Source organism: Ptychodera flava, chromosome 6 (assembly GCF_041260155.1).
Source record: "Ptychodera flava strain L36383 chromosome 6, AS_Pfla_20210202, whole genome shotgun sequence".
NCBI lineage: Eukaryota > Metazoa > Hemichordata > Enteropneusta > Ptychoderidae > Ptychodera > Ptychodera flava.
The window spans coordinates 11,352,588-11,374,051 of record NC_091933.1 but is presented as its reverse complement, the minus strand read 5'-3'; the positions used below and the strand labels follow the sequence as shown (position 1 = coordinate 11,374,051).

The window sequence follows — 21,464 nt, the reverse complement described above, 5'->3', positions numbered from 1 at the left end:
AATAAAGCTTTTCCAACATTTAAAGTGAAAAGTTAGGTTAAGCTCATAAAACTGCTACATCCATATAGGAAAAATATTAACAAGAATAAAAGAAAGAGAAACTCGGCTGATCATAGCTATGACTTTTCTTGTGAAAATTCTAAAAGACCAGTCAGATGTACATCTCAGGATGGAGACAGAGAATATGAAGTAAAGACAAATAAAAGACAAATTGATCTGTATTGAGATGCGAGAGGATGAAAAACAAACTTTTTATTAGCTCTGCTGTCAGCGATGCAGAACTTGTCAAATAGGCTGATTGTCTGTTGTCTGTCAACAATTGCCTTCTTCTCTGTAACCGCAAGTCCGATTGCTTTGAAATTCAATTTGCAGTGCACTTGGGGTGACCTCACTTAAGCTTATTCAAATTGTGGTGAAATTTGCATATTTGTAATTTTTGTCATTTTGAGTCAAATAATCTTTAAAAATCTTCAAAAGTACAGGTCAGATTAGCTTTGATACTTGGTACATAGGTCCCAAGGGATGATCTATTTCAGATTTCTTCAAATTGTGCAGAAATATGCAAATTTGCATTTTTAAGGCAATTTTTGCCATTTTTGGTCAAAAAATGTATTTCTCAAAAAGTACTGGTCTGATAGTTTTGGAATTCAGTATACAGGTTTCTATAGGTGAACTAAGTAATATATATTGAATTTCCTATGAAATCTGTAATTTTGTATTTTTGGGGCAATTTTTTCCAATTTTGGTCAAAAAATGAGTATTTCCAAAAGTACTCATATGATAGCTTTGCAATTTTGTATACACGTTCCTACAGATCACCTTTATGAATTTTATTGAAATTATGATGAAATCTGCAATTTTGTATTTTTGGGCAATTTTTTCCATTTTTGGTCAAAAAATGTGTTTCTCAAAAAGTACTGGTCTGAAAGCTTTGAGATTTGGTATGCAGGTTTCTACAGATGAGCTAAGTAATATATATTGAATTTCTGATGAAATCTGTAATTTTGTATTTTGTGGGCAATTTTAGCCATTTTTGGTCAAAACATATTTGTCAAAAAGTACTGGTCTAACAGCTTTGAAATTTGGTATACAGGTTTCTATAGATGAACTAAATTTGATCTTTTGAAATTATGATGAAATCTGCAATTTTTATTTTTAGGGGCAATTGTTGCCAAAAACTATTCATCAGATAGCTTTGGTTGACATGTTCTTAGGGATGATCCGCTGTGATATATTCAAAGTATGATGAAATCTTCAATTGTGTATTTTTGCAGCTATTTTTGCCACTTTTTTTCTGGCCACTGCATTTAGCTATCAAAGATTTCCACCTCCTTCATCAACATGTGTCAAAAATAGTTGTTTTCTATAAAACACAGCGGAGCTATATCGGCCGCTAGGTCGCTTGTTAATTGTAGCAATTATGTAGTTGGCTGTTCTAAACCAAACGAGTATATTCAGTTCTTATCTGTTCTAGTTTTCTATGTATTATGATTTTGAATTGAAAGTCCAATTTATGATTTATTTCTGAAGTTACATTTCGGTATATAATCATTTCAAGAAATGATAATAAACCCAAATGTAACTTCTGAAATAAATCATAAATAGAACACTCATATGTGGACATTACTTGGCATGACCACATTATTTAAAACAAATACACTGATATTTCAAGTCAATTCATTGACTGTTTTATTAGCATAACAGTACTAAAACACCTGTTGGAGAAGTCTAAAAAGCCAGGCAAAATTTTATGATGATCTTGGTCTGATGATGCCCTTCAGCCAGTTTTCTCTTTCTTGGAAGTCTAAAAAATAAAAAGTGTGGTAACAATTAGTCAGTTTTAACTGTAGTTTTTATGTTATCCAAAAATGTATTGCTGTGACTATACCAAGCACTGATACACACTTACTGATACACAAAGGATACACACTTTCTGATACACAAAGGATATACAAGTGACATACAAATGCTCAAAATACATGATGTACTTTGTATTGGCATGGAACACATTGATCAGGGTGTCATCTGCCATAGAGGTGTAGGGCAATACAGCCTTTGATACCATTTGGCTGAAGTACATCCTCCTTTCCATAAAAAGGAGGGATGCAATTGGCTCAATTTAATTAACCCTCAACCACTTGTACTGATACTATCTGCTTTTAGCTCTGGGCAAGAACAATTGTTTGATTTTAGATAGCCAAACAGTGTTGTGCCATCTTTTGATTTACAGGTGGATACAAAGCATACAGGGCAAACTACAGACCAATAAGTAAATGAGTGTAGAGATGAGTGGCATTTACTGTGGAATGCCATATTTTCACTGGAGTCACGTGACATGGTGGCCATTTTGAATTTTGTAAAATTGTAAACATTGCATATCTCGGAAACCACTAGGCTAATCACATTCTAATTGATGCATAGGAAGCAGTACTCATGCTCAGTACAGGAATTTACACACAGCAAAACAAGCTATTGTACTTATTGTTATAAATACATCATATATGAACTAACACTTACCAGGACATCGAGACACACCCTCCTTTAACAATCTGCAACTTTGGACAATAATTTTGAGACTGTGACAATCATTGGAGTCATCATTCCATGTGTGACCAAATCTGCCTCATGGCATGCTCCCTTTAACCTTGAAGATAGCTCAGCAAGGGTCTCCCTGTTAAAAATCAAATTTTCTTATTACAAGTGGATGATCACAAGGATGGATAGGGTCTCGACTCCTGGCAATTCTGAAGCTATGAGGCAAATGTATGGTTCTCCCCTCCAAACTTTTACCCACTCATATTGTATATTCAAAAAATTTGAAGTATAGAAGTACAGAAACTATCTTTGGAGCTGCTGCTTACAGTGGCACAAATACTGTCTGATATACCGGTATGCTTATTATCAAATTGTCGTTGAACTCTGAGCTACATGTAAATTTTTCTAAACTTGATTAATTCATTAGTTTCCTTTGAAACTTCCTATTGCAGTAATAAACTTCCTCAAAGGTCATTGACAATACCAACCACAAAATTATAAACATGGAGATACAAAGTATCTTTCTGCTACAATTTGATGGTGACATGATGAAAATTTAAAGTTATTTAGATGAAAGTTTATGCTAAGTAATGATTTGTAAAAAGAGCTATAAATTGTAAAATTTGGCTGTATTTATAGTTATTTTGCAAGCACCAGACCACCACCAAAGGTCAAGTATTTAAGTCCATGATCACGTTTGAGTTCCCTCGTAAACACCTCGTGGTTTTGCTGTCCATGGAGTGTTGAAAATTGGTTACTCTAAATTACTCTAGTTGGCATCTGCATTTCTATTTATTGTGCACTTCCAGTACTACATATATGGCATGCAAATAATTGTATCATTTTATGTAAAAGAGGATGAATTGGCAGGCATGACTGCAATGAATTAGTCATTTTAGTGTCACAAGACATCATTAAATATTTCATAGGATAAATGTGCCAAAATTTTAACTTCCGAGAACAGGTGGCATTTAATTGGTATTCAGAATATGCAAATCATGATCAAATCAACCACAGTTGTGGTTGGTGGTGGAGGTGTGGAGCACCAACAGGACTGTGCCTCAATCTATAAGACAATGTTCTTTCAAAATAATTACACAATGCACATTTTTTAAGCAAAAAGTTACAATTAATCTACTAGCATTGGCAAAAATTCATCCAGAGTGAGATCCAAGCTAGACCATAATACCTTTCACCAAATCATTCATTAGAATAATATAATTTTTTGTAAAATTTGAATACACTTTATATGGCTGTGTGTGTGATTTCTAGTTTGCTTTTTAACATTTGACATGTCAAACAGTTGTACTAGGAATTTTACAAGGCAATGGCAGTCAAAACAATGCCAGTATTTATACATTTTTTATCAGAATAACGCATCATGATCCACAAGGAAATTAGTAATTCATATAATGTGGATGTACAATTAGGTGATTATTTGGAACATTGTCATGTCAATCATTATGTCTTTTATTTGTTGTGATGTGCCACAAACATTTGAGCACATGCAGAAACGCGCAGTGATGCTACAGGTACAACTGTACGACAAATCATGCCAATAAATAGAGACAATACTTTAATTACTAACAACACAACTTACATTATCTTCCAACCATTTATCAGGTTTGATACTTTTTATCGTCCCAACAGTAATATTATGGGGTCCAATACTTCCAAGGATATTTTCATCACCTCCCTCACATCCCAAGAGGCACTGCACAGTTTCTAACATACAAAGAACATTGGTATTTTTTCTGAACAGTAAATGACAGTGTGTATGAGGAAATGACAAGTGTGAGGTAGATCACTAACATACAGAAGATTGAACAATAATAATTTAATATCATTAACAGAAGATACGCACACTTCATCACAGCTAATCTGAATTATATATAGGAATGTGTAAAATTTATATTAAAGCAACTGAAGAACTTTTTTTTTCAAAAAGCTTTCACTGCAAGAAATTTTGACATTAAGATATGTGTATGTGTCACAGCACAGCTAAGGGAGTGGAATATTCATCAGGCTGGGAAAAAACTTACCTTTCAGGGTCATTTTGCTGTATGTAGTTGATCTGGAAAAGATTTACAAACATATCATTCTTAAAAAATGTACGCAATATGATAAATGCAATGACAAACAACAACTCACATTGTACACAACTTCATTCTTGTCACCAGTACTTGAAGATTAATATATACTCGTGATCAGTTTCATTAATGGGTGCAAGTCGACAACCATGTCTAATTCACAAGATAAACAAAACAGTGTTTCTGGCCAATCCACAATACAAATGTACACATTCTAAAAGGAAAATATGACAGGCATTTTCCATGAGCAGTAAAAAGTTTGTTGCTCTGTTGCCTCCCACCGTTTTAAGTTTTGTTAATGTAGCCCAAGGACTCAATAATGTAACAGTATTGTGTATCTGCAAATCTTGGCTCCTAAGAGATATTGCTTCCCTCAGGGCAGATTGGTAGAAATACACTATGGAATGCTGTAAGGATAGGAAATGTATGTCTGCCCTGAGAACTGCCCTCAGGGTAGATGGTACATATACACTATGCAATGCTGTAAGGATAGGAAATATATGGCTGCCCTCAGGGCAGATTGGTAAATAGCATAGGAATCAATTTATGTCTGCCCTGAGGGCAGCTCTGATATATTGCTGCCCTCAGGGCAGATTAGTGCAATATATATACACATGTCCAATGCTGAAAAGATACAAAATGTATGTCTCCCCTGAGGGCAGCTCTGATATATTGCTGCCCTCAGGGCAGATTGGTAGATAGGATAAGAAATGTATGTCTACCCATAGGGCAGCTATAATATACACTGTGCAATGCTGTAAGGTCAGAATGTATATCTGCCCTGAGGGCAACTCACACATATTACTGCCCAAAGGGCAGTTTGGTAGATATACACTATGCAATGCTATAAGGATAGAAAATGTCTGTCTGTCCTGAGGACAGCTCTGAAACATTGTTGCCCTCAGGGCAGATTGGTAGAGATACACTAAACAATGCTGTCAGGATAGAAAAAACATGTCTGCTCTGATGGCAGTTATGATATATTGCTGCCCTTTGGGCAGATTGATAGATAGCATTATAGGGAATGTGCATGTCTGCCCTGAGGGCAGCTCTGATATATTGCTGCCCTCAGGGCAGATTGTAAATAGCATAGAGAATCTATGTCTGCCCAAAGGGCAGCTCTGATTATTGCTGCTCTGAGGGCAGATTGGTAAATATACACTTATCCAATGCTGTAAGGATACTGTGCAATGCTGCAAGGATAATAAATATATGTCTCCCCTGGGGGCAGCTCTGATATATTGCTGCCCTCAGAGCAGATTGAAAGATAGACACTATGCAATGCTGTAAGGATAGGAAATGTATGTTTGCCCTGAGGGCGGCTCTGAAATATTGCTGCCCTCAGGGCAGGTTGATAGAGAGCATAGGAAATGTATGTCTGCCCTACGGGCAGCTCTGAAATATTGCTGCCCTCAGGGCAGATTGGTAGATATGTTCTATACAATTCTGCATGGATAGGAAATATATGTTTGCCCTGAGGGCAGCTCTGAAATATTGCTTATTGCTGCCCTCAGGCACATTGATAGATAGCATAGGAAATGTATGTCTGCCCTACAGGCAGCTCTGAAATATTGCTGCCTGCAGGGCAGATTGCTAGATATGTACTATGCAATGCTGTAAGGATAGGAAATAAATATGTTGTCCCTGAGGGCAGCTCTGAAATATTGCTGCCCTCAGGGTAGATTGATAGATAGCATAGGAATTGTATGTCTGCCCTAAGGGCAGCTCTGATATATTGCTGCCCTCAGGGCAGATTGCAAGATATGTACTATGCAATGCTGCAAGGATAGGAAATGTATGTTTGCCCTGAGGGCAGCTCTGAAATATTGCTGCCCTCAGGGCAGATTGATAGATAGCATAGGAAATGTATGTCTGCCCTACGGGCAGCTCTGAAATATTGCTGCCTGCAGGGCAGATTGCTAGATATGTACTATGCAATGCTGCAAGGATAGGAAATATATGTCTGCCCTGAGGGCAGCTATGATATATTGCTGCCCTCAGGGCAGATTCCTAGATAACATAGGGAATGTATATGTCTGTCCTGAGGGCAGTTCTGAAATATTGCTGCCCTCGGAGCAGATTGGTAGATATACACTATGCAATGCTGTAAGGATAGGAAATGTTTGTCTGCCCTGAGGGCAGCTCTGAAATATTGTTGCCCTCAGGGCACATTGGTAGATACACATATCCAATGCTGTAAGGATACTGTGCGATGCTGTAAGGATAGGAAATATATGTCTGCCCTGAAGGCAGCTCTGATATATTGCTACCCTCAGGGCAGATTGGTAGATAGCATAGCAAATGTACATGTCTGCCCTGAGGGCAGCTCTGATGATATAGCTGCCCTCAGGGCAGATTGGTAGCTGGACACTATGCAATACTATAAGGATAGAAAATGTATGTCTGCCCTGAGGGCAGCTTAGATAAATCGCTGCTCTCGGGGCATATTGGTAGATATTCACTATGGAGGTCAAATAATATGCAATTTCTGAAATGTGAAAAGTTTTAATTGTTTGTCTGCACTCACTGGGAGGCGCTTGATTATTATGGTATTTCCATCAGGGCACTCAACGACCAAGCTGCAATGATTAGGCAAATGTAGCGGCGGTCGCTAGCCAGCATGACTTCTTACGCGACCCTACTGCGTACAAAGCGTACCAAGTCGTGTACAAAGTCATCAAGCGTTGCTGGCGACCGCCGCTTCAAAAATTGCTGCTATCCGCGATCAGGTTAATGCACCATACTGACCATCGACCATGGATGTATTACGAAGTAATACCACCATGCAATATCAACTACGTTTTGCAAGTTGACCGTGTGATCATGGCAACCTTGTTGATATATGTATTTTAAACTTGTCTCGGGAAATTTGACTTACCTTCACACTTCAGTCATTTGAAATAACACCAGCACGCTATTTGCAAGATCGTTCTGTCACAGTGCAGGGTCGGGTACGGATACGGGTATGCTCTCTGCAGCGTGCTTGGGTTCTTGCCGCGCTTACGCGGATGGGTACAATTTTCAAATAATTTGTGACGTCATTGAATGTTGTGCACATGTTTACTCGGCTTTGAGCTGCCCTGAGGGCAGCGCTGCCCTCAGGTCATTTTTCAGTTGCAACTTCTACCGCCTGCGCTGTGATCACCCTGACACGGAAGTGTCTACGGATATACTACGGAGCCATTCAAAGTCTCCGTCCAAGGTCAGCTACTACCAACAATCATGACGACCGTTGACTCTCCGTTGATCTAACATCTCGGCCACCTAATTCTGATGCACTGACTGTAATCGGAGACAACTTTCATTCATCGTTTTTTTCTCCATGTCTGTGATTTTACCTTGCCTTGTTCTCGATATCGCGACGGTACCGAAACCTTCCAGTATGTTTGTCAACTACCTTTCAAGCACCCGTTACGTCAAGTTCTGTTGTTCGCCGAAATAAAATAGCTCTTCTCAAGAAGCCATCGAAAATTAAATTTATAGACACAATTATTATTGAAATGTAAACATTTGAATAACAATGTTGAACTCTGTTGATATCGTTTGCAATGAATGCTGTACTACTAGCGACATAATAATGATCGTATTGATCAGCTGATACCATGGCATGCAGCTCGCTGATCATGCTGATGTCGATGCATGAACATTCCGTTTTCTTCATCTCTGGCATTTCACCGTGTCGGCTTTTTGAATGGCATGATATTTAAAGGTGATGTTTCAAGTTCGATATAGACGGTAGGGATGCAGTTACGTTTCATTTCCTTCGAAAATACATCGTTTTTCAATTCAAAATGAACCGTGAAAGTGCTGGTCATTTTTTGTGCTGAACGCGTGTTCAGTGAAGTGCACTGTGCAGTGTGGAGCACAGTTGCGAGTGGAGTGATACGTACCGGCCGCCGCGTACTATGCATATTATTATATGCATAGTACGCGGCGGCCGGTACGTATCACTCCACTCGCAACTGTGGTGTGGAGTGCATGTAATATGTACAGAGTCAGGGCCGATCATGCTGGACGACGCTCACTGGCTTCAAACTCAGTTTAAATTTCCTTTTTTATTCGTTTTCTACAACTACAAATTCACTGGCATTGCCAAAACTATAAAATAATAGCAATAATGCACCCCCTCCCGGCCCATAATGGACGAAAGCAAACTTTGCACGACATAGGCCTAATGTACGAGGCGAAGCCGAGTACATTATGGAGTGCAAAGTTTGCTTTCGTCCATTATGGGCCGGGAGGGGGTGCATTATTGCTTAAATATTGACATCAAACATACTTTACTGTCTTGCATACTTCTTAATGCATCATTTAAAATATTCAAATATTCAGTACGAAAAACTATTAAACGAGCAGCTTCAGAGAGGTAGTAATTTTTAATCCCACTAGGCCTATTGTATATTTAACCAAGAGGATGAGCGACTTTTTCAAAGAAATCTTTTTACAAAAATCCTAAAAGATCCTAAAATTACAATACTGATAATATCATCACGATTAGTGATGATGAGTACTTAAATGTTCTCGAAATAGCTGTTGCACCTTAACACTTAATTGCCATAGATGTATCATTTCATAACATCTTAATGTAAGGACATCCATGTATGCATGCATGTGTATACAAATGAAAAAAGCGCCGATACCATACAAATAGTTGACAGAATGGAGAACTATCGTTTGTTGGAGAGATTTGCCATGACTTATCTTTACAGTAAAAGGAATCATATTACACCAAAACACAAATTGTGATTATATAGTTGATATAATTCTTTGAGATGTTCGATTTAAAACATGCTTTATTAACAAGTCACATACCTTGCCGTTGCCATCGGAAATAGTGCAAAATTTCCAGAGAATGTGAAGAATATGGCACACACCCATATAGCAAACATTGCTTTTCCGGCTTCTTCAGTGGCTATAAATGTTACCATGAACGCAACACTGAACGTACATAAACCTAGCATTGCATCCTGTGACCAAAGAGATAATTATCAATTACCGTGTACTACAGATTATTTCAATATTTTGCGAGCGACTATATTCAAGTATATACTCTACCAAATCTCTCTCTCTCTCTCTCTCTCTCTCTCTCTCTCTCTCTCTCTCTCTCTCTCTCTCTCTCGCTCGCTCGCTCGCTAACACACAAACCCTCATTCCTACACAGATGTACATTTTCATGCATTAAAAGTCTTGATCTCGAGTCTAACCTCCTCTCGAAAGAATAAGTTTTTAAGGTACTAAATAACTTTTTACAATACACAAAAACAAAAATTTAATTTGATACTTACACGGAAGGAAAATCTGTCACCCAGGTATCCCCAAAATACACGACCGAGACAGTTGAAAACGGACGCAAAAGAACCCACTAGAGCTAAGAAATGATCATCAAAGATGAAGTTCTGCCCAAACGCCTGAAATAAAGTACAATCCCGGGTAAACCAAGGGAAATAAAGTCATATCGCCCTAAAATTGATTATCGCCCGACTTACATTTCCGCCAAGTTTATTCAACTCCAATAATCTTGCGACTGACTTCATTAACATAAGATAATATATCCGGGAGGTAAAATTCGAGTAACCCGTGCTGTCGAGACATTGACATATATTGCCTTAATTAATCCACCTGTAGTACTTACTTATTTTAGCAAGGATTATTAAGGCTTACAAAAAAGACACTAAAACCCTACTTAAATACACAACTAAAAGACATGTGTATACACTCTTCATTTACACAAACGCTATATAGCCAATGACAAACATTCGACAGTGTTGAAGATGTTAGTGAATTCAAGTCCCATTAGGTTTTTCATTGCTTGATGAAACTGAAGGATCATGAATAGCTTTTATTCATGCTATAGTTGAAGTCATTTGGTATTCTTTGGTACAATAACGGAGAAAAAATGCAAATATTTGAAGGAATTACGTTACGATCGATCATTACAAGTACTATAGCAGAACGGTTGGCGATATGTTTTATAAGCTTTCACATGACCTTGAAACTTCAACGATATTGAAAGAGTAGAGTGACCATACAAACGTGAGAAATTTCCAACGGATGGCATGTAAGGTAGAAGGGGATGTATAGGTTTGTTGGTAAGGATGGAGGGGCGATATGCTAAGAAAGACGAAAGCTAAGGTGAGAAGATGCTTAGACGAAAGCTTGTAAAAATGTTGTTTTCCTTTCACATTAACAAATATACTGTGTATATTAGGGAAAGTAGAGTGTTACGCAAAAGGCTAATAAAACCTCACCTTGTACAAAGAGGATACCAACACCTGGGTTTCTGTGTTGAGAACATACGTGAACCACATTGTCCAGAATGCCCTAGTTCGAACAACCGCGCTCGTTTTCAAATTATTGCCACTACATCTCGAGTCAATTTCTTCGCTTTCCTCATTAGATAGAAGGGATTGTCTTTCGGATTGATTCTCGCTCTGTAGAGACAATATCTTGAAACGAAATCAGAAGAACCATTCAGAGATGAAGGGCAAATATTGGCGTTTTTAATTTGAAAGCACCAAAATCAAATTACAATCTTCGATCTTGTCGGACGCGATGCAAATTAATTAAATGTCACAGATAAATTGTGAGACATAGAGGATCAAATTAAAGCACTTGTTTTTGCAACAGTATGTGACCCCCTCCCCTATAAGTTAATTACGAAAAGGGAATCATTTGTAAAAGACTTCCAAGGGAATTTATCAAGGACTGTTTACCTCAATAGCACTGTGTATACGTAATTTACCTCTGTCCTCCATAAAACTATCTCCCTTCGTGCTACATCAGCAACATATGGCAAATCTGTAGCCAGCAAATCAATTTTAAGGTGGCAGGGGAGATAAACTAAATACTAAATCCCTTTAAATGCGAGCTGTACGATGATGGGAAGTACAAAATATTGTTTTGTCAACATGGACATTAATTACTCGTTGATACTCTCACAGTTCTACAAGTACAAAAACATGATGCTTACTTCACTTCTCGGAGGGTCGACCACGAACAGCGTCCCAATAAGTTGGAGAACTATGTAGCAACCGCCAAGTAACAAAAAACATGTCGGTGTTCTATCTAATATTTCCTTTTGGTCAAAATATCTGTTTGGAAGTAATTAATATTTAGTTCCATTATCGACGATAAACAAACGTGCATTTCTGTAATAGTTTCAGTGCCATTCTGGTACAGTGGACAAGCCATTATTTATCTCTAGTTAGAGCTGAATGGGAAATATCAGTGTTTTACCGGTAGGCCTATTGTTTGGAATTAACGAAATCAAAGTAGAGAGATTCCAAGAAACAATCTGCGATGATGTCAGGCATGATGCATACAAATTGATGTGGTTGGTGAATTGTTTGGGAAACAAATTTCTGTGAGAAGTAATTGAACTGATAAAAATTAGTTTCATTATTGACATCATAAACTTGCAACAAAAACTTCTGTAATAGATTCAGTGCCATTTATCATACTGCTGACAATAACACTGCCTGAGATTCTTATATCATGGTCACATTTTTTAGATTTGAGATCCCGTTTTTGATAAAGTGCATAAAAATTTTATCCTATATCTGAGTCTTATTCTACGCCAGCTCGAGGGTCAGACGATAATTTGCTTTCTGTGAATGGGGTGAGTAAAGGAATACAACACCAGATTAACGAACATTCATAACCTTCCTGCAGCTACTTCTGATAGTGCCCAACATGATTCCTTTACAACTCTACCAAAGGTTGAGGTTAAGACAGGTTGAATAGACGAACGTGCCTGGGATACTCACTTTCCAGAGGGCGTCTCTTTCGGCAAGAGATTTTCAGGATTTATATATGCAGTCTGCACTTGGTTGAATATAAAGGCGCCGCCACCGAACCCAGCTACTACTAAACCACTAACAATGCCCTTGTGTTTGGGAAACCACTGTAAAAATGACAGATGAAAATAAGCATCAGTTGACAGAATTATTCTGTAGCACCATATTCATATTCATTTATTATTTATTTATTTATTTATGTATGTATGTATGTATGTATGTATGTATGTATTTATTTATTTATTTATTTATTTATTTATTTATTTATGTATGTATTTATTTATTTATTTATTTATTTATGTATTTATTTATTTATTATCATTCCTCTCTGCACAATACCCACTTTCGACAAGATACATTATTTTTGTGAACGTTACGTCCTTATTACTATATTATCCTCCTTCAGTGGGGTTAGCATTTCTGTACATGGCTGCATTTCCTCAACAACGCTGGCCAAAGGTTTCAAATGTGTCGAAGGGGTTTTGTTCCTCATTATAGGCATTACCACTATCATAGAACGCAAAATTGTCGACCCTACAGCTCTTACCCTCATTCCGCAAGTGATTGCTGCTCCATATGCCAAGGCGACACCTAGCCCAACTATTACTCCGTATGTGATAATTACCAGGTAAAATGAATGCTTGATGCTGAAATAGGTCAGGAAGACACCACAACTGCAGTCGTAGAAATAAAAGCAATGCTTTGTCGTGAATGCGACAGAAAAAAGGACGCTGACATTTGTGTGAAAGTAAATAACAGTCGTTATTTTCTTTATATGGTAAGATCTAACCATATTTACAAAGCCAAAAAATAATGACGTATTACTATATCCTGATCGGCCAGCCTATCCAAATATCATAACGACGGTCTTGTTGAATATATCTTTGAGTATTTGTTGAGTTTTTCTACTCTCCTATAGGGGTATAAGAATCTCATTGAAGATGACCAGGTTCACTCCCATTGTCACACGGACTTTGAATTGTAGTTTGTTCATAGCAAGGATAAAAGTGCTTTTCACCTTTGAATGATACTGCCGATGAGTACAGTCAGGCGGGCTCCTATCTTTTTATCGAGTAGACCGCCAAAATACATAAAGCTTCCCTGCATGACGCCAGCTGATGCAAATATCCATGTTGCCATCTGAAAGTTTGTCAGAAAATAGCAAAATTAGACGAAACATTTATGGCAATACTTTGAATAATGATTCGATGTTATAGCTTTGTTAGACAACTTGCACGTATGAGTATACTTCTTTGCAATTATTAATGAATTTGGCCACTTTGGTTGATTCTGCAAAATGTAATACTATTCAACCCCGGAGAAAACCCCAAATAAGCAATCAGTGAAGTGTATTGATTCTAATTTAACACTGGCTTCATCTTGCTCATTCAAAGGTGTTGTATCATGAACCGATGACCTTAATGTATGTGAAAACACTAAAATTATAGCAGCAAAAATGGAGTTAAGACTGAAGAATAGTGAACCCACGTTGACATTTTGTACAATATGACATCACTTTCTATGTGTTTCTGTTACAGGTATACTGTCGCCTCTTCCAATTTTGCCACAGTTAGCATGGAAAGAAATTCTAACCAATCATAGATTTTAAGCGGGTGGCCGCTTTAAAAAACAGCGCCCTCATATGCGAATTTTGAATACCAAGGAACACCCCTTTGACCATATATGAGCATATTTTGATTACAGGTGACTGTATACCTTTAAAGGCACCTTCAGGTGGTTGTGTCTAACTGTACTTCAAGTCTGCCATAATAGATCTATAACATTTGACTTCAAATACAGTACAAGGAATGGCACCTTCCCATTCACCTTTAAGACTAAAAACTTTTAGTTTTGAGATATAATTGTGTCTCACCTCGTATGTAAGATCGGATGGTTTGCTTCGTTCCCTTATATATGAGGTTAAGTATGGCGATAGATTACCTGTGCAGACCAGGAGAAAACGTAGCATATTAAAGTACATCCCAGCGGGAGGTAGATGAACGGCAAAATAATTATTTCATCGCACGGTTATTGCATTCAACTTCAAGTTATTGATTGAACTGATGATCGTTATTCTTCTGTGATGTCATAAATAATTTTATTGGTATCCCATCGGTTTCAGTAGACGTGATTTGTCAATTTAACAAAAAATGTAAATGTGGATTGTCTTGTGCAATATTCAGAAAGACAAAGGAATGTACCTACCAAAAGTATAAAATGTACCTAGTGTAAGATGAATCAATATTCCACCAACAACCGCCACCATTCCGCGCCATTTTTTGCGTCCCAGACCAATATTGGACATGTTTGGCGCTGACAAAGGAGAGAGGACACGTCGTGAGTAATGTTAAAGATGTATAGAATGCATGCACAATCTGCGACCCAGAACACAGTTCAGCAGAGCTCTTAAGCTTTCTTTGAGAGGGGCAGTAAATACATCGATTTCCATAAGTTTTGACTGCAGTAATTTTTCACGCAGGTATTTTGAAAAAATATATCTTCCAGAGCATTAAGGGAAAATAATCGCAATCATACCAATCCATAATCCAATAACACTAGGTCAGAATATGTAAGACAATAGTTGTAAACAAAACAGCACAGGACAGACAGTAAATAGACGGTACACAAACAAAGTCAAATTCATGAAAGAACTTCGCATCTGCCTTTCTGGGAAGATTTGAAAAAAACAACATTTCAAGCCCGCTTGTTAAAGCAAACATCGCCATCAAAGTTGCCTATATCGAGACTGCCCATGCAGCAAGTCATCAACGATGGCATAGTCCCCTCTGAATTGATTCAAATGTCACGGTGTTAGGAACTATCGATCCCTCTTTGGATTGTAATGATTCTTGTCTCTGATTGTTGAACTACAGTTGATTACTATTTAGAATCTGAAAGTCATTTAAAACTGATTAAACGCTACGAGCACACATAGATCGAATTTCATAGGAAAAAACGAATTTTGTTTTTCTCTCTGGCCTATGTATTTTATCAAGTTTTGCACTCCCTTGTATGTTAGAAAAACTGAGCTGAAATCCGTGACCTAGCTTGCAGACAGACTCCACATACAGCCATACGCTGCGTAGATCTGTCACAATTATTGTAGCTGTGATATCGCAGCTGCAGCAGCGGTACTTGTGGCGGCTATCGAACGCGCTTGGGTCAAGGGTCACCGCCACAGGGCACTTTTTCCATTACACAATAGAGTTCAATTTTAACAAACACTTAAAATCATATTCAAATTTTAAAAAAATGTATTTCAATTGAATTAATTTTGATAGAATAATTTCGTTCCATTAAAACAAGTTTTATTCCATGTATGTTAATTTGCCACTTTGAGAAAATTTGTTTTTCATTGATAAATTAATTTTATACTATGAAAATAAGTTTTTTCTTTAAACAATTTAGGTTTGCTACGCTAAAAAGATAAAGGTTATACCATCCGTTTAACAAAAAATCTTAAAAATTTTGCGTTGGTATCCTTGTACAATGTTTACCTCTGTTTTACAAAATAAAAAGTACTTTTGAGAAACAGATATTTTGTTTAAAGTTAAAGTTATGTGTATTATGTCATTTTTTTTATTTTTGTTAAAAGTTTTTTAAAACAGTTAATCCTAAAATAAAGTTTCCCGTACAGAATTAAATAATAGCTTTGGAGAAATGAAATCTCTTACAAATATTAAAGATATTGTCAAGGAAAATAAAGAGTTCAAATTCTTGATGATAATGTTCCGTGTGGCGTGTAAGGGCCACGATACGCATGTACAGTAACCAGAAAGACATCATCGACTGCTGATGGCTGTTGATTTAATCTATTACTCCAAAATCCAAGCATGGCATGTACTGCTATACTTGGAATGCATAGATGCTCATGAATATTCATGTCCTCTAAGGTCATGAACTCAACTACTCGAAAACACCCCCGTTCGAATTTTTGTTCCGAGCCAAAAGATTGTCTGTAGGCGCCGTTTAGCGTCGGCGGGCACTTTATAAGCGCCACATTCTGCATGTTATCACCTTAGAGCACGTCTCTGAAGGCCTAAGAGGTGTCACTGACCTCAAAGGTTCCAATCACCTATACTAGTCGAGTTTGTTGTTGGTATAGGATCTATGGCTGTATGTGGAGGGCGTGTTTGCGTTACTGATTAGATCTCCGAGTCCTGATACGGGTAGGCTATGCATATTAAGAAATCTGATTGAATACGATATCAAGGCCTGACAGCACTGGGGTAATGTAGGTTCAAGTACCCCAATAATACCAGAGTAAATTTACAAAAATTTATATTAAAATTTATATTTTTTAGTAAACTTCAACAGACTGTCGCGTTGGTGGTGGTTTGATCGCAAAATTGAAGCAACATACTTTGAGATGGTGGGGTTGACACACAACTTGGCCAGACAGTAACTATAGCTTTAATACGCCAGAAAAAGCCATACGACTAGTGGTCTACAGGAAACGCAAGCTATGGAACCGGAACTTTTCATAACTTTGGAACTGCTCGTTACTGCTGAAACTAGAATACGTATCAAAGGTTAACTGATCTTATTGAACTAACGTTCAGTGTTGGTTTTGGTCAAATAGGCCCATTAAAAATTTAACACCGTGCAAAATGTATCCAATAAAATACTTCGTTGTGCAGCCATAATGTCAAATATTCAAAGTCATATGTTGGCAAAAAAGTGCTATAAATGCTGTAATAAAATATTCAATCTTGCGTATTATTTGAAGTTGTAGCAGACTCCCAAAACTCATAACTTACGTGTTCAACAAGACGTGTTCTACTTGTCTGACGTTCCAATTGCAGCTCAGGCCGAGCCAGGTTGGGCCAACGTTGACGACTTGAACATCAGAAGTATATGCATGAGAATGGGTTTGCCGACAACATGTACAATTGAAGGTTAAACACATCATATGACCCTCGAAATGAGTTCAGATCAACAGGAAATGACGACGGTTTGTCAACATTCATGACCCCAACTGGAGGTCATTGATTAGGTTACGATCCTCCATAGCTTGTTAAACAGTTCGCCCGTATGTGAAAACACAGTTCTAAAGGAAGGTGTATTTGAACGACAAGGTAGTCTCATAAAAGTTTGTTTGATATTCTCACGAACGTACTACGCGTGTTATGGAACAAATTTCACTTAAAATAGACTACCGACTGAACTGTATGTTGTTGTGATTAATACCGAAAAAGCCTTCAGTCAGTTGAAAGCATTGTTTTGCACTGAGCAACAGTCATGCCATGGCTGAGAGTCAATATGTACATCGTATGACAGTCACATGGCGTTGGTATAGTGGGCGTTGTCCAACGTGTATGTAAATCGACAGCGGTCAGTATAAATTCTGTCACAGTCCACAGTGGGCATCGATAACAATGGATTTGTAGCAAACCCTATGGTTGTGAAATGGTAAACAGTACGAGTGGCAGCTACGCCGATCAATTTCGAAACCTGAAAATACAAATTGCCTTAGGTGGAGAAGCTTTGAAAATAATCTAGTGCCAAAGAGACGAGGCGCAAAAGTCGTTAGTACCAAGCTCTCGGAAATTTAAGCATACTTGGCAAAGAGTAAGAAAATGATTTCATTGAAACACCAATATCTTAATTAGAAACTCTAATAAACTATCCAAAATGGCAAAGTCGCTCTTTATTTTGTAATAGGACTACACCGCATCATGTTCGGGGGCCTAAAAGTCACTGGGACAAAAATGTGGCTAGCATTTCTTTTCCAAAGCTGACATATGAAGATGAGGAAGTCCTGCGGAGAAGCGATCGGTTTCTATGGGCGGGAAGGGCCTACAAGTAAGGGTGGGGGTAGTTTTAATTTGGAAAGCTGCAAAGCCTATGAGGAGAATCACGTATTACTCACACAGCACATATTAGACTCGCTTGATCTTCAAAATGTCCACCAAGTTAAAATAGCCTTGTTTCATTCTGAGAAAGATGGTTCATTCCGCTGCGTTAGGGAGCCTTCAGTTATTATGAGGTGTGTTATAAAACACCTATAACCTGGTCTTTATTCGGGCTATAGCGCCCGTTTATTACCTCTAGTGACCGTGTCTTACCATAAACACATCGCTATTTCCCTCGACCTACGGCCTCGGGGAATGGCGATGTGTTTCTGGTAACGCACGGCCCCTGGGAGTAATAAATGGGCGCTATAGCCCTTATGACCAGGTAATAGGTGTTTAATACTGAAACGAGGCTATTTTGACTGGATGGACATTATTAAAAATCGGTTGACATATCTGTGATGTGTGAAGAAAGCTATCACATTGCAGTTTTCGAATTAAAGATGGCTCTCCTGGAAAGTTTTGCTTCCCTACCCCTGCCATGATAAGTGAACCCTCCCTGTGACATTAGGAAGTGAAACCATCTGATGACGCACTAAGTTTCGCTCAAGCGTTGCAATGTATTTGTGTATGTCTGTCTTTATCAGAGTCATTCTGTTTTGCAGCCTACCAAATTTGTGTTTGTTTGTTTTGGGGTTTTTTTTTTTTGGGGGGGGGTTGTTGCTGTTGTTTTTCTTGTTTTTGTTTTTTGGAGGGCCCGGGCTGTTGTGGGTTTTTTGCTGTTGCTTTTTAAAGACATTTATTTGAATCACCAATCAAGGTTTAGGCCTACAGTGCTTATCACAAAGGTGTAACACTACATCTCTCAATTAGGCCTACCAGTCATTGCTGGTAGAATTTTAATTACGTTTCATCGATGCATGTGCATTTTTACATTCTAGGTGGCTGGCGTATTTAACTTGAAGCAAATATACAGCAAACGATGGTTTCGTGTAATTCATTTTCATTCCATAAATAAATCCTTTTGCTATGTACAATTTGCTAGATAATTGAAGTAAATGTGGCATCTGTATCTACACATCATGATGTTAGTTTCACAACAAGAAAATAGACTCTTTGTAGAAATCATAAAGCTCGTCCCAATGCCAGTATTTTGTTAGTCATGTGCACCTTAATAAGCTTATATACAATAGAGTTACACTATGCGGTCTCATTTGGCTATAACCCGCGGTTACGCAGCACTTGGATCAACCATAGACAGAAGAGGGGGAAGACCCCTCTCTACTGTCTATGGGATCAACCAACCAACAGAATGTTTTCACACAGAAGGTTTTGACGTCGTATTGCATTTGGCGGTAACATTAGAGATAGTTTTATGGCTTTTCAACATGGTTTCATAGTAAAAAAGTGGACCAACGTTTGTTTATTATCAATATGTGTGTGTGTGTGTGAGAGTGTGTGTGTGTGTGTGTGAGAGAGAGAGTGTAAGAGACAACAGCATATTGAAAAAAAGATTGAAATGATTGACTGAACAGCTCATGCAACACATAAACATGCAACGGCAGTACCACTGAGCATAGTGAGTAGTGGTATTGCCGTCGCAGGGTAGTGAGTCACCGCGTTTGTGAAAGTTGCAATAGGAGGTCACCCTTATTTCGAAAGTTGAAATGGGGGAGGGGGGTCAGCCACTTTTTTCCTCCGCAAAAAATAATCCACTCCCGGCCGAAGAAACTGACAAGTTCCTGAATGTATCAGTGGATTTTTTGTGTTATCAGTCTGAGCCGACTTGAGTTAATCCAACAAATCTGACAGGGTAAATGGGGTCCGCTGAAGAGCACCCATAATGACGATCATGAGAGAGTGTGCAAATCGTGAATTCCTTGCTATACTTTACCAATATTGTGAAAAAACTGAGCATGGTGACCCACCGAAAAAATATTATAATAAGTAAAATACCACTCATAAAGGTTTCGCAACCTTTTTACAATCGTGGAAAGTTGAAATATTACGTCAACTGAAGCTTTTCATCTGGGATCACATATTTACATTGAGTATGACTTTCTCCTATGTTATTTAAGAAAAACATGAATATTGCATGTATTACATGTTGTTGTCAAATATCTCAAATGTTAGGCTGTGAAAGGTAGCCTTCCCTGTGTAATCATACAAATGACTTAAGTGGGAATTTATCGGAGTAGATTACAGTAGTCGAAGAAAATGGTTGACACTATAGAAAGACTTATCTCGGACTGTAGGGACCTAACTATGGAAAAACAGCATAGAATACTTGCCCAATGTATAAACTGTCCATGCAGTACTGCACAACATGGAATGTACAACATACAAATCACTTTTTACAAAGTTTGTATTCCATCATTACTGTCAGGATTAGGATTTTCTAAATCTATAAATAAGCTATTACTTGATTAAACCTTGATTCAGCATGACTAATATTTTACATTTGCCACGCAACCAGCCACGCCCAGGGATTGCGAAAAATGCCTTTAACGAAGCTTTTGAACGCTTTTTGTGAATTGTGTCAGAATGCCCTCTCTGCGGAGTATTGTGTGTAAAGCCGTTGTCCAGCTCGCTTGACTCTGATGATTATTTTTGACTACTTTTTTCTCAGCTGCTGGTGGCTGATCTAACTCGAAAGTTATATCAATCTGGTCTCTCTGATTCGGTCATACTGGTGGAACGGTGTCTTCAAGCATGGACCCTAAAACGTCCGTTTTTAGAGTCTATGCTTCAAAGACGTCAGGGTCTAACATTGGCTAAATGTCATCCACGATAAGAAAATAATGATAGATTCACGTACAAGGCTTTATAAACATTGAGGTGTCAATGGGAATATAAGCCTTTTTAGTCATTTTATGAGGTTTGTCTCGCTTTCTTATTGCCTGGTGTATAGAGTGCTTGTTCGCCTTCTGTTTACTATTTAGTTGCGTAATTTGAATGTGTCCTGTGACATTGGCTTTTCGGGTTTTAGTTCCAGAATTATTTTGCTATTGAATTTTTAGTACCCAGTCGAAAATGTAATCTCCATTGGGAGTAATAGTGTTCTGCGTTGTAAAATAATTTCCACAAATTGGTTATGATCTCTTGTTATCTGGCAAGGAGGGTAAAGTGTTGTCCATCTATTTTAGTATGGAGAAGCTATATTGCGGATTAATGGTGACTGGTTTTGAGCGATAAAAGATTCTCTCGTGTTCCCGCGTGGTATTAAAAGTAATACTATTAATAGTGAG

The 21,464-nt window shown here is 37.9% G+C and overlaps 1 protein-coding gene and 1 long non-coding RNA gene across 4 annotated transcripts in view; both read right to left on the bottom strand.

The window, feature by feature from the left end:
- LOC139134821 (apicoplast pyruvate carrier 1-like) overlaps nucleotides 1-17,721 on the bottom strand; it is a 29,411-nt gene extending 11,690 nt beyond the window's left edge. The window contains exons 1-10 of one of the 3 annotated variants that reach the window (XM_070701881.1): nucleotides 17,182-17,721; nucleotides 14,627-14,734; nucleotides 14,295-14,362; nucleotides 13,440-13,561; nucleotides 12,969-13,095; nucleotides 12,392-12,528; nucleotides 11,596-11,716; nucleotides 10,874-11,071; nucleotides 9,911-10,033; nucleotides 9,438-9,592 (exon numbers count right to left, since the gene is read on the bottom strand). In XM_070701881.1, coding sequence (XP_070557982.1) covers nucleotides 9,438-9,592; nucleotides 9,911-10,033; nucleotides 10,874-11,071; nucleotides 11,596-11,716; nucleotides 12,392-12,528; nucleotides 12,969-13,095; nucleotides 13,440-13,561; nucleotides 14,295-14,362; nucleotides 14,627-14,726 — 1,151 coding nt within the window. In that variant the 5' untranslated portion in view covers nucleotides 14,727-14,734; nucleotides 17,182-17,721. Of the gene's footprint in view, nucleotides 1-9,437; nucleotides 9,593-9,910; nucleotides 10,034-10,873; nucleotides 11,072-11,595; nucleotides 11,717-12,391; nucleotides 12,529-12,968; nucleotides 13,096-13,439; nucleotides 13,562-14,294; nucleotides 14,363-14,626; nucleotides 14,738-17,181 lie in introns of those variants that run through there. The other 2 variants (XM_070701883.1, XM_070701884.1) reach the window with 2 other exon arrangements.
- On the bottom strand, nucleotides 1,647-8,486 carry LOC139134820 (uncharacterized). Its single transcript, XR_011552882.1, has 5 exons — nucleotides 7,504-8,486; nucleotides 4,578-4,609; nucleotides 4,136-4,260; nucleotides 2,518-2,671; nucleotides 1,647-1,804 (listed from the first exon to the last, which is right to left on the bottom strand). It is a non-coding gene; the product is annotated as an uncharacterized lncRNA (long non-coding RNA).
- Nucleotides 17,722-21,464: the final 3,743 nt, after the last annotated feature.